This window comes from Bufo gargarizans, chromosome 7, assembly GCF_014858855.1.
Source record: "Bufo gargarizans isolate SCDJY-AF-19 chromosome 7, ASM1485885v1, whole genome shotgun sequence".
Taxonomy (NCBI): Eukaryota; Metazoa; Chordata; class Amphibia; order Anura; family Bufonidae; genus Bufo; species Bufo gargarizans.
Genome location: NC_058086.1, coordinates 96,519,957 through 96,533,113, shown reverse-complemented (window position 1 = coordinate 96,533,113; position 13,157 = coordinate 96,519,957). Strand labels below are relative to the sequence as shown.

The following is a 13,157-nucleotide window of genomic DNA, read 5'->3' as shown; positions in this document are numbered from 1 at the left end:
AGGCGCATAGGATGTCCCCTCGTCACAGTCACCGTCCTGGGAATAAATAGATGACGGTATAGATCTCTGTACTGACCCCTGATATATTTATACATATTAATTAGATCTCCTCTCAGTCGTCTTTTTTCTAAAGTGAATAACCCTAATTTTGATAATCTTTCAGGGTACTGTAGTTGCCCCATTCCAGTTATTACTTTAGTTGCCCTCCTCTGGACCCTCTCCAGCTCTGCTATGTCTGCTTTGTTCACTGGAGCCCAGAACTGTACACAGTACTCCATGTGTGGTCTGACTAATGATTTGTAAAGTGGTAGGACTATGTTCTCATCACGGGCATCTATGCCCCTTTTGATGCAACCCATTATCTTATTTGCCTTGGCAGCAGCTGCCTGACACTGTTTTTTGCAGCTTAGTTTGCTGTTTATTAAAATTCCTAGATATTTTTCCATGTCAGTGTTACCGAGTGTTTTACCATTTAATAAGTACGGGTGACTTGCATTATTCCTTCCCATGTGCATAACTTTACATTTGTCAGTGTTAAACCTCATCTGCCACTTATCTGCCCAAGCCTCCAATCTATCCAGATCACTCTGTAGTAGTATACTGTCCTCTTCAGTGTTAATTACTTTACACAGTTTAGTGTCATCTGCAAAAATTGATATTTTACTATGCAAGCCTTCTACAAGATCATTAATAAATATATTGAAGAGAATAGGGCCCAATACTGACCCCTGAGGTACTCCACTAGTGACAGTGACCCAATCTGAGTATTTACCATTAATAACCACCCTCTGTTTTCTATCACTGAGCCAGTTACTTACCCACTTACAGATGTTTTCTCCCAGTCCGAACATTCTCATTTTATATACTAACCTTTTATGTGGTACAGTGTCAAATGCTTTGGAGAAGTCCAGATATACGACATCCATTGATTCGCCGCTGTCAAGTCTAGAACTTACCTCCTCATAGAAACTGATTAAATTTGTTTGACATGATCGATCCCTCACGAAGCCATGCTGATATGGCGTTATTTGCTTATTTCCGTTAAGATGCTCTAACATAGCATCTCTCAGAAAACCTTCAAACAGTTTACCCACAACAGATGTTAAACTTACCGGCCTATAGTTTCCAGGCTCTGTTTTTGGACCCTTTTTGAATATTGGCACCACATTTGCCATGCGCCAATCCTGTGGGACATTCCCTGTCAATATAGAATCTGCAAATATCAGAAATAAGGGTCTGGCTATGACATTACTTAATTCCCTTAGGATACGAGGGTGTATGCCATCCGGTCCTGACGATTTGTCTATTTTAATCTTTTTAAGTCGCTGATGTACTTCTTCCTGGGTCAGACAGGACACTTTTAATGGGAAAATTTATTTCAACATTCGGCATGTCATCTGACAGTTTATTTTCCTCAGTGAATACATTGGAGAGAAAAAATATTTAACAGCTTTGCTTTCTCCTCGTCGCTCTCTGCGACTCCCCCCTCATTACTCTTTAACGGGCCGACACCTTCAGATTTATACTTTTTAACATTTATATAATTGAAGAACATTTTAGGGTTAGTTTTACTCTCTTTGGCAATTAATCTCTCAGTCTCTAGTTTGGCCGCTTTTATTTGTTTTTTACATGTTCTATTTTTTTCCTTATAGTTTTTCAATGCTTCCGTGCTACCTTCCTGTTTTAGTGTTTTATATGCTTTCTTTTTGTCATTTATTGCTTTCTTTACAGTTCTGTTTATCCACATTGGTTTCTTTTTGTTCCTTAACCTTTTATTCCCATACGGTATGTACCTCTCACAATGAGATTTTAGGATGCTTTTAAAGATATCCCATTTTGTGGCTGTATTTTTATTTGTGAGGACTTTATCCCAGTTAGTTAGGCCTATGGCCTCTCTTAGTTGGCTAAATTTAGCTTTTTTGAAGTTTGGTATTTTTATTCCTCCCTGTACAAACGCTCTCTTGAATGATAATTGGAAGGTTATTACTTTGTGGTCACTATTTCCCAGGTGTCCCCCGACCTGCACGTCTGTTGTTCTGTCAGGCCTATTGGTTAATACTAAGTCCAGTATGGCCATCCCTCTAGTCGGGTCCTGAACCAGTTGGGAGAGGTAATTTTCTTTGGTTATTGCCAACAACCTGTTTCCTTTATGAGATACACAAGTTTCAGTTTCCCAGTCTATATCTGGGTAGTTGAAGTCCCCCATAATAACCACCTCATTATGATTTGCCGCCACGTCTATCTCGTTTAGTAGTGTATCCATTTATTTATCATTTTATCTTGTATTATGTCATTATACCACTATCATTTACTCATCTACCATCATTGTACTGTAGTCGGTGTTAAATAGATATTGCTCAGCAGAAGTCTATATTTTCCACTTAGATACTAACACTAAATAGTCTATATGATCCTAACGTTGATACCCATTTAGTCCTCTACATTTTTATTAATATTATTATTACCAGCCTTATATCACTCCACATGATATATCCTTGCCAGCTGCATACAGGGAAAATTTAGTTTTTTATTTCCATTTGCTGCTACATTACCTGTCTTTTTACTCCTACTTACATTTGTATGTTCATGCTTTTTTTATTTCCAAGCATTCCACTTTTTCACACCCTGCATTATTCACAAATATCCCATTCCCCCTAACCGCTAGGTGAAACGCAGAACACTCTGACATCTGCGTTCCACCGAATTGACCTCCCACCATGATTGCCGGCACTTCCGGATCCAGGTGATATCCTGCCCGACGAGGCGAATCCCTATGCGCTCCACTGGCCTCCTTCTTTTACGTGGTGGAACGCATACTGCGTTCCACCGACTCCAACTGCAGCCACATCCGGCGTTGCACGAGGTGGAACTCATATTGCGTTCCACCGACTCCAATTACAAGCACTTCCGGTCGTGGCCTGCCCCGTCCCGGCTACGGGTCTGGTGGAATGCATGTTGCGTTCCACTGACTCCACTTCTGGTCGCACGGCAGGCGACTGAGAAACAAGCATAAAGATAGCTCCTTACAATCTTTTATTGTCACAGACACTTAGCCCCACACTTAGCACTATCCTCACCATTGAGGATTTCTTTCATTATACTAAAAGGCTGTTTTCTCTGTTTTTTATAAATAAATAAATAAATAAGAAAAGAAAAAAAAGGATGATGTCACTCCCTGTAACTCCACCCACTTACTTTTGGCGCCAAAACGGCACACCCACATGTATTTAAAGCCCATGCATCATGTCTATTGTATATACTGCTCCTGATGAAGGGGGTACTATGACCCCTGAAACGCGTTGAGCCTTATTTTAAACCATTAAAGAGGATTGATTACATACCCTTGGATTTGTCTGCTGCTTTACCAACCAGGCTGTACACCCAGGTCGTAGACGTCACCCTCTAACAAACCTACACGCGATCCCGGCTTAGGGGGGTTACTTGCCACAGGTGCCTCAAGGTCATCCTGTTGGCAACCCCCCCTGTGAAGTGAGTGGATTTTTAACATTGTTTTAATTTTATCTTTATTTTTACCATTATATGTTTTGAACGATTCTAAAGAATTCACTCAATTTTTATGCATGTATATGTGATAGATTTTCAGGTTTTTAAGAGTTTACCTAATACTACTGTTAAACGTCATCTTATTCCTGTACCATTCACCTACCCACCACTGTGCACTACCTATCAGCCCACAGCACCTCAACTTGGGTGATTTTTTCGATACCAATAAGGACTACCTGTACCACCACCCACCTACACCTTGTCATTTGGGAATTTGGCGCTCAACCGCATCTTTTTTTTTTTTTTTTTTTTTTAGTGACCGGTGTGACACTGGGGGTACGTGACTACCCCTTGTTCCCCACCTATCACTGATTCATCCTGATTTCTTTGTGGTGTCTAGTTTTGTTTTCTACACCAGAGCTGCCTTCCCATCCTACTGTTTCCCTTCTTCCCAATCCCTCCATCATACAGTCCTGTTGGCGCCTTTTCTTTATCCTTCTCTTCAGGGAATAAGCACAGTCCCGTGTCGCTTTAGGATAACCTCCTTTTTCTTCTCTTTTTTTCCCACTTCTGCTCTCTGATTAAGGCCCTCCTTGCCTGGTCCGTGAGTTTTGGTGGGCGGCCGTCTCTTGACAGGTTTGCTGTTGTGCCATGTTCTTTCCATTTCGCTATGATAGATTTGATGGTGCTCCTAGGGACCATCAAAGATTTGGATATTTTTTTTTTTATATAACCTAACCCTGACTTGTACTTCTCAACAACATTGTCCCTTACTTGTTTGGAGAGTTCCTTGGTCTTCGTGGCAGTGTTTGGTTAGTGATGCCTCTTGCTTAGGTATTGAGGCCTCTGGGGCCTTTCAAAAAGGGTGTATATATGTAATGACAGATCATGTAAAACCTATATTGCACACAGGTGGACATCATTTCACTAATTATGTGACTTCTGAAGTTAATTGGTTGCACCAGAGCTTTTTATGGGCTTCCTAACAAAGGGGGTGAATACATACACACATGACAATTTTCTGTTTTCTATTTTAAACAATAGCATTATTTATATATTTCTCATTTCACTTCACCAACTTAGACTATTGTGTTCTGATCCATCACATAAAAATCAGATTAACAAACATTGAACTTAAGGCTGTAATGTAACAAAATATAAAAAAAAAAAGTCAAAGGGGATTTGACTTTTGCTAAGCACTGTATATCTGGATAGAGTTTCAGGCAGTTTGTGGTTTCATTACCCTCATACATTAGTGACCCAACTGACCTGTTGGTGAAAATTGAAGGAATACCTGTGGATGACAATATGCTCCTGGCCTCGACTACATCCTTTATTGGGGCAGGTTTATTGGTGACATCCTGGTCATCCAAGAAGGCACTGTGGAAATCTTTGAACAGTTTGAGAATAAAATCAATTACAATTCAATTGTCCAACGAGGAAGCAGATGTACTAATTACTAAGGGAAATGGTAATCTCCAAACTGAGGTCTATCGAAAACAGACCACAACTAAAACTTTGGTGGTATAGTTACCACACTCTGCTACTTAAGAAGGGTATACCAAAAAGCCTATATCTTAGGTTAAGAAGAAACTGTTCAAGCACATAAGTATTTAGAATGCAAGCTGAGGACTTCCATCCTAGATTCTCCCAGAAGCGGTACTTAGCATGGCTTCCAGTATTTCCTTGGTACTGATAGAGATGCCCTTGCTTAAATCCAGAGTACAGGGTAAGGAAAAAAAGGCAGTGATATCAGGATTATTGGCACGTTTGATAATCCAAATCAAAGGGTTTTTGAGGTCCTTAGAATGCATTGGGGCATTCTACTGATTTAACAATGCACCCATCCATCAACTTTAGGAAAGGAAGATCAATACGTGACCGACTAGCACATAGCCTTTACCAAGAAATTAAATTGGAGTGTAGTTGGCTTGATCGGAAGCCAATCGATACCTAAATTGTGGCTTGCATGTATCTGACCAGAAAGTAGTCAATTATTTCTGACCTTGATTAAAAGAAGTGTAATATTTTTGAAATCTGGGGATGAATGCTGATTGGTTTCAGCTCCCTGCCATGATAATGACCTCCTTTTTTATTTTTCATTGCAGGGATCTGCAATAGAACCCCGTTTTAATCTCCTCTTAGGTTTTCATATAGGTAATTCAGCCATACATACAGCCAGCCACAGTTCTCTTGCCTGGATACAGAATCCCCCTCATCTATGATGTGTAGGGAATTATGGGATTAATTAGGGCACTGCCCTAAAAATAGCACCTGACCTAACATGCTACCTAACAAGACACCCTTAGCCCTCTCCCACGTTAGTCATCAAACAGGTTAAACTAAAGGCGTAAAAATAATTGCAGGGAATTTTTAAAAATAATTTCAGGAAGAATAAATACCAGGGAACGCATTGTGGTTCAATAATACTGGATTCAGGCGAAGACAAGAGTAGCCCGTAAGATGCATTCTACAGTGGAACGCATTATAACATTATACAGACTGACTGACTAGGACTCTGTTACTCTGCCACCCTTATAACATGTCTCCCAAGTGTCCCCTCTTTTGGAGGAACAGTCCCTCTTTTTATCCCGAGTCCCTCTGTCCCTCTTTGATCCTTAAATAGCCCTCTTTTTGACATGGGTAATTAATGCATAAACGTGCATTAATAAATTTACTAAATTGCTCCTTACTAAACTATCTGTATGGTTTCTAACTGTGTATTAGACCATAACTTCATTATTTGGTGCAATTTGGACCTTAAAATATCAATAATCCAATGATTTATATGCCAATATTTAATAGGATACTGAAGCACAAGAAAAAAAATGGTCCCAGGTGCTCCGCATACTGTAAAATACATAAAGGAACTTATACTCACCTAACCGATCTCCAGCTGCTGTAGTTGTGAAGGAGTCAGTAATTATGCTTTGGGTGGAGTCAGAGGCGTGGCCTAGCATGTGCCACACATATTGTCCTGCTTTGCGATTTTCAAAAGTTGAGAGGTATGCTATAATCATGCAATTTGTCTTGCAGTGCGCTCCAGACTGGGACGCATCACAGTATCAGACTGTCATGGGGGAGCAGCCATGTGGTGCACACCAGAGAGGAGCCCGTTATAACACCTTGTGAGCTCTCCTGCACCTGGAATGCATCACAGGATTCAGGCTGCAATGTGGGCGTGACGGCATGATGTGATCCAGATGGAGCACATCAAATTCTCCTCTAACATCCAGGATCGCTTATGACTGGTGGAAGGTACAGCAGATTACTGTAGCGTGTGTTCAAAGTAGAAAGCAGCAGGGACAGGGAATGAGAGGGGGGCTTCAGTATGTACATAAAAGAGCATGACACACGTATAAAGTGCATGCACCTATATCAGATGCCAACATAATGTATCTAGCATAGCTACTGAGCTATTTTTCTTTATTTCAGCTAGCCAATCAGGCTGTATTTGTATTTAATTTGCTCCCTGTTGTCATCTAAGGAATTTTGGACACGTTATTTACTTCTATTGTGCCATTTGGTTACTCTGGTCCCCTGAAGAACCGGCTCCGTTTAGTGGTGGGGGAAACATGTCGTTACACCCAGAAGAAACAAGTGGAGAGATACTGCAGGGGTGAGTGAGGGTTTAGCTATGAGGGGTGAAGTCATCCCATTCAGGGTGGGTGCTCCGCCTGTAGGCAGGGGTAGATTAGGGGCAAACCAGGGACAGGTAGGTTCCTAAAAAACAACTCCAACAACTGCCATAGGTTAAACATCAATCACTGTATATAATAATATGGCGACCTCACGTAAATTTAATTGTGCTACTGCTAAACTGAATTGATCTTTAAACAGTGAATAAGACAGATCAGTATGGTTACAGACAAGGAGATCCCATCCCTACGGCATTACTGTATTGCATTTGATATTATATTTTTAGAGAAAACAACAATATATGATTTTTCTGTTTGTATATTTTAAGGTTATTGTACTTTTTAATACAGTTATTAAAGGGGCTTTTTATAAGTGGAGGGTTCCTTCTACAGTGAATTGTTAATTATACCGCATCCCGCATTCATCTAAGAACAGCCACAGTGTTATTTTTTGTGTTAGAATCTTTTGACCAAATGCACTGTAGAATTTCTGCTGTGGAAAATTCACAGTGAACTTGCTATGTGTGCATGTAGCCCAAAGGTTGAAAGCTGCAGGCAAAACCAGAACACACATTGACATGCTATGGATTTAAAACCTACAGCACAGATCAGCTTATGCTGGGGGATTTCTCTGCAACATGTGGATGACACCTCCGCAATCTCATCCATTTCACTGCCATTGTAAATACAGATTTTCTGCACTCCGTTCTACTGTACAGAATCCACTCCACAGTACCTGTACTACTTCTTCAGTCCCACAGATTTGTAAGGAGAAGAAACAGATAAATATAACAGTGTTCTATTCAAGCAAGGCAAGACCAGACTCCCAGTCACATGATAGAGGCTGGGAACATGGTGGTCAGGCCCACACCAATTAAACACATCCTGTGGATAGGAGGCAAGTGTTGTACATTGCACAACCCCGTAATTTGTATTTAGGCAATGTAATGACAGCAGTACAACAGGTTAATGCAGAATTATTACGACATCTCGCTAATAATTACTTACCAAGAGAGCTATAATCTTAACATGGTGAGCACAGAGTTCAGCATTTCCATATCTGAATGAATTACAAGAGAATAAAAATAAAATAAAAAAACAAGTTATAGAAACTAAAATTACATTCTGCATTATGTAATTTATCTTACCGTACTAAAAAACACCACAAGTCAATTGCCAAAAGTGACTCTAACATTCTATCACTTAGAACAGCATTTAGCAGTGTGCGCTCCTACGTACAAAAAAAAAAAGAGAGATATATTATTTACAACTTAATGTATTTTACGAAGGAAAGAATTTGTTTTTAACATTTTTATTGTGAATTATCCAGCTTCAGTGTGAAATGTGTAACTGTGTACAAAATAACTGTTTTCCAGTTATTTTGATCAATGTAAGGTGCCCATTATAACACCACAGCATTTTTTCAATGTCAATATCTTTTGGAGTAAAACTGCTGTGAATGTACTGCATCTTAATGATGTTCGGATACCACCTATGCACAACAGCCTTTCCATTTATAAAGTTCTACACAAAAAAAGCAGTTCTTCGAAAGATAATATCCTGGTCTAATATTAAAATGTTTTTCAAAATACATGGACTTACCAGTTCAGGAAACCACCCTGGAGAAAGTTGTACAATACATGCACAAAGGTGGGTGCAGACATATTGATAAAAAGTTATATTCAATGGGCTTTGGCCTTTCTCTAATTCTTCCTGTAGAACAACTGGAAGGGCGATCTCAGGAGAACATCTTGCAAAGCTCTGGAGTACAGCTTTAAATATGGACATTCTAACACAAAAGATATTAAATTTTTCAATTTTTTATTATAAATAAATAAATGAATTACCAAAAAAAAGTAGGAATAATGAAATGATTACATTTGATTGTAAGACGGCTCACTCCCTATAGCCACGGCTAGGTGCCTGTGCCTAGTATGAATCACCCTTTCAAACACGATAAAATTGTACTAAAATATAGACCGGCACTCAAACATTGGGGGCCACATAAGAGACTCAAAAAATATGTAATAAAATACAATTTAATAGCTGGATACAAAATACAATACAACACAACATACATAAATCAATCTACAAACGGAGATAATATGTATAAAATCCTATGTACGGTACAGACCAAAAGTTTGGACACACCTTCTCATTCAAAGAGTTTTCTTTATTTTCATGACTATGAAAATTGTAGATTCAAACTGAAGGCATCAAAACACATGAAATAACACATGTGGAATTATATACATAACAATAAAAAGTATGAAACAACTAAAAATATGTCTGAGAAGCTCTGACAGGCATTCTTCAGAACCTCCTGCTTGAGGTTCTTTTGTTTTGCTTTCGTTTTGTCATCTCGTTTCCCACTTTCAGCTGTCATCTAGTTGCACTGATTGCATCCCTTTAAATACCTTCCCATACTGCATCACTTTGCGGTTTATACAACTTCCTGGAGTGTGTGCATGCTGGATGCTACAACTGATGCTTCTACAGATAAGTCTGTTCATTCATTTGTGTTTTCCTGTTTGCTTGATCCTAGGTGACCCTGACTCCCTCTGTATTAAGTGTAGGGAGCCGGTGGTCATGTCCCCTCACTATTATGCAAGATGCTGTGGTAGTCATGCTGGTTCAGTATGGTTTCAATTTTGAATAAATCCCCAACAGTGTCACCAGCGAAGCACCCCACACCATCACACCTCCTCCTCCATGCTTCACGGTGGGAACCAGGCATGTAGAGTCCATCCGTTCACCTTTTATGTGTTGCACAAAGACACGGTGGTTGGAACCAAAGATCTCAAATTTAGACTCATCAGACCAAAGCACAGATTTCCACTGCAACAATTCAGAATTAAAATAAAATTAAGTCTCTGTTGAAAATACTTGTCCTCTCTAGCGCTGCAAATCCAGAGACAATGTGGGAAAAGTCCGCTGAGTAAAGTTATATAGAAGGATTGCGCCGCAGGAAAAAATTCCTTTACGTAAATAGAAGTTCCTTTTGTAGATCCTCAACCAATGTGGTCATATGCCAACCTCACAATCTAACACCGGTATGGAAACCTGTTGTGAAATGAAAAAGCGCACTATGGTGTAGCAAATTCCAAATACTTGACGCACCATGTGAATAGATTATACTCACAGGATTTCTTGTTAGTAGATGCGTGTAAAAACTAGATGGTATCTTCAATAGAACTCTGTTGGAGGAAGAGAACTATAGTGTAGCATGTAATTACACTTAACACGCTTGCTACAAGATTGTACTCGCAGAATATCCTTTGTGAGGTGCATGGGAAAATATCTGTGCAGTCCTCACAGACGGCTGGGCAGGTGGAACCGGCAAGGATCAGGACACTTCAGCAGGAAAAATCCCAAATATCGATCAGACAGATGAAACACTTTTACACCTGGATGACAGTGAACCACAGCATCCCAAAAGGACTGGCAAGTAGGATGGATGCGCATGAAAGGGTCAGATAAAAGTTGTTTAATAAAAACAGAAATTACAGCTAAAAAACATATATTAAAAATCTCTGAAATGCCCGTCCCGGGTTTCGCCGTGATGCTTCGTCTGGGGCGTTGATTAGTAATTGGATTCCACAGAGTTTGAATTGGCAGGAGACCCCCCCTATACCACGTCATGGACACATTCACAAGAATACAAGGTAAGAACAATTATATACAAGCAGACAGAAATGGACAAAGAATATATATAAAATTATATATAAAAATATATGGGGCAATATATTGGTGGTAAATATATTAGAATAGACAGGCATTTACGTCACACTCAATATTTAATCCTTGAGGCTGAATGGTTCCTAGAAGGAACATCCATTCAACCTCTTTTTTGTTTATTAAGGAGATAAAGTCCCCTCCACGGGTAGGTGTGTGCACAAGTTCTAATCCGAAAAAGCGCAGACCTCTAGGATTTTTATTGTGACAGATTTTAAAATGTAACGAGACACTGTGGGTCTCGAGACCTTTTTTAATATTACGTATGTGTTCCTGCACCTGAGTTTTTAGACTACGTGTAGTCCTGCCGACATATTGGAGGCCACAGGGGCACTCCAAAAGATAAATTACGCCAACATTATTGCAGGAAAATTGGCCCCTAATTTTCAAAGTGATATCCTTGGTTTTATTGGTTGTGATAGTATCCACAAACCTCTCTCGGTCTTTTTGGATACGGTTTTTGCAGGGTAAGCAAAAGCCGCACCATGTAAACCTGCCTTTATGTGTGCTAATGCGTTTTTTACTAGTAGCGAGATTTGCACTCCGGACCAATTTATTGGTAAGATTGTCGGCTCTTGTGAAGACTACAGGAGGCCTAGCTGGTAAATCTTTGCTAAGTACAGGATCGTTCTGAAGGATATGCCAGTTTTTACTGATCATATTTTTGATACAACCCATCTTGCTATTATATCGATTCAGGAATGTATATCTAAAATCCTTTTTATGTTCATATTTATTATTAGTTGTCTGAGATGTAATATCAGTAAGTTTCTGTTCTACTTCCTCCTTACAGTGATCTAAAAATTCAGTCTCATATCCCTTTTCCAAGAATCTATTTTTGATCATTTGTCCTTGTTCTCTGTAGTCTTCTAACTTACTACAATTTTTTGAGATACGTTGGAATTGGTTTTTAGGGATGTTTTTTAGCCATGATGGATGATGACAACTATTTAGCTCAATATACGTATTAACATCAACCATTTTGAAGAAGGTCTTGGTTTTTAATCTCCCATCTTCCACAAATATAACCAAATCTAGGAAATCTACAGAAACCGCACTGATATGACTAGTGAATTTTAGATTAAAGTTATTTGTGTTAATGCCCGCTATGAAGGTATCTAGACCCTCCCTCTCACCTAGCCAGATGAGAAGGCAGTCGTCTATATATCTTCGCCACACTAATAGCTGTCCCCCTCCCAAATCTTTTTTAAGAATCTGGTCAATATTCTCCCTCTCCCACATTGTCATAAAAAGATTGGCGAGGCTTGGGGCGAATTTCGCCCCCATCGCCACGCCAGAATGTTGAAGATAAAAATTATCTTTATAAAGAAAATAATTGTGAGTCAGACAGAAGGCAACACATTCCAGGATAAAGGTTTTTTGGTCTAACCCCATGTTTAGATCGGTATCTAACGCTTCCTGAACCCCCCTAATACCCAAATTCTGGGGAATGCAGGTGTAGAGGGAGGAAACGTCAACCGTGGCTAGCCACAGGGATCCATGGATTTCTCCTATGTCATTGACTAAATCAATGACACTGGTGGAATACTTGAGATAGGAGGGGGCCACTGTCACATACTTCTGCAGGAAGAAATCGATGTATTCGGAGACTCTACTGTTCAGGGAATTAATCCCTGATACAATAGGTCTCCCTGGTGGATTAATCGGATCTTTATGAATCTTCGGCAGAAAGTATATGACAGGGGTAACCGGGCATTTTAAATAAAGGTAATCAAATTCTTTTTTTATTTAACACCTCCTTCTCCAAGCCCTTCTTCAGAATAATCTCCAATTGTCCCTTGTAGGCAACAAGTGGATTGTTCTTTAAAACTAAGTAGGTATCTTTGTCCGAAAGCAGCCTATCCATTTCCATAGTGTATTGTTCGACATCCATTATAACAACTCCTCCCCCCTTGTCGGCTGGTTTTATCACTATCCTGTCGTTTTTCTCCAATTGCTTAAGTGCCTCCTTTTCCCCTTTAGAAAGATTCTGTTTTTTGGGGTTATGATCCATCTTCTCTAATTCATTTAGGAAGCTCCTTTTAAAAGCATCAATACATTCATTATTTTTGTATTTGGGACAGAATTTAGATCTATTTCGGAGATCAGTATGTGAGACCCCCGCGGTAGTTATAGTATTAGCCGGCAAGGATGGTTGCGTGTTCGAATAGTACTTGGCTATATTTAATTTCCTGATATATCTGTGAATATCAAGAAATAAGCTAAATTTGTTTATACCACTACTGGGTGCGAATTTTAATCCCTTCTGAAGAACCAGTA

At 39.5% G+C, this 13,157-nt stretch overlaps 1 protein-coding gene across 4 annotated transcripts in view; it reads right to left on the bottom strand.

Annotated features, from left to right (window-relative positions):
* C7H1orf112 (chromosome 7 C1orf112 homolog) overlaps positions 1-13,157 on the bottom strand; it is a 674,745-nt gene that overhangs the window by 373,009 nt on the left and 288,579 nt on the right. For all 4 annotated transcript variants that reach the window (XR_006390915.1, XM_044302156.1, XM_044302158.1 and 1 more), the window contains 3 exons: positions 8,745-8,931; positions 8,291-8,373; positions 8,151-8,202 (listed from right to left, as the gene is read on the bottom strand). Coding sequence is in view for 3 of the 4 variants with exons in the window: in XM_044302156.1 (XP_044158091.1) it covers positions 8,151-8,202; positions 8,291-8,373; positions 8,745-8,931 (322 nt within the window). In the remaining variant the exon portion in view is untranslated. The remainder of the gene's footprint in view (positions 1-8,150; positions 8,203-8,290; positions 8,374-8,744; positions 8,932-13,157) is intronic.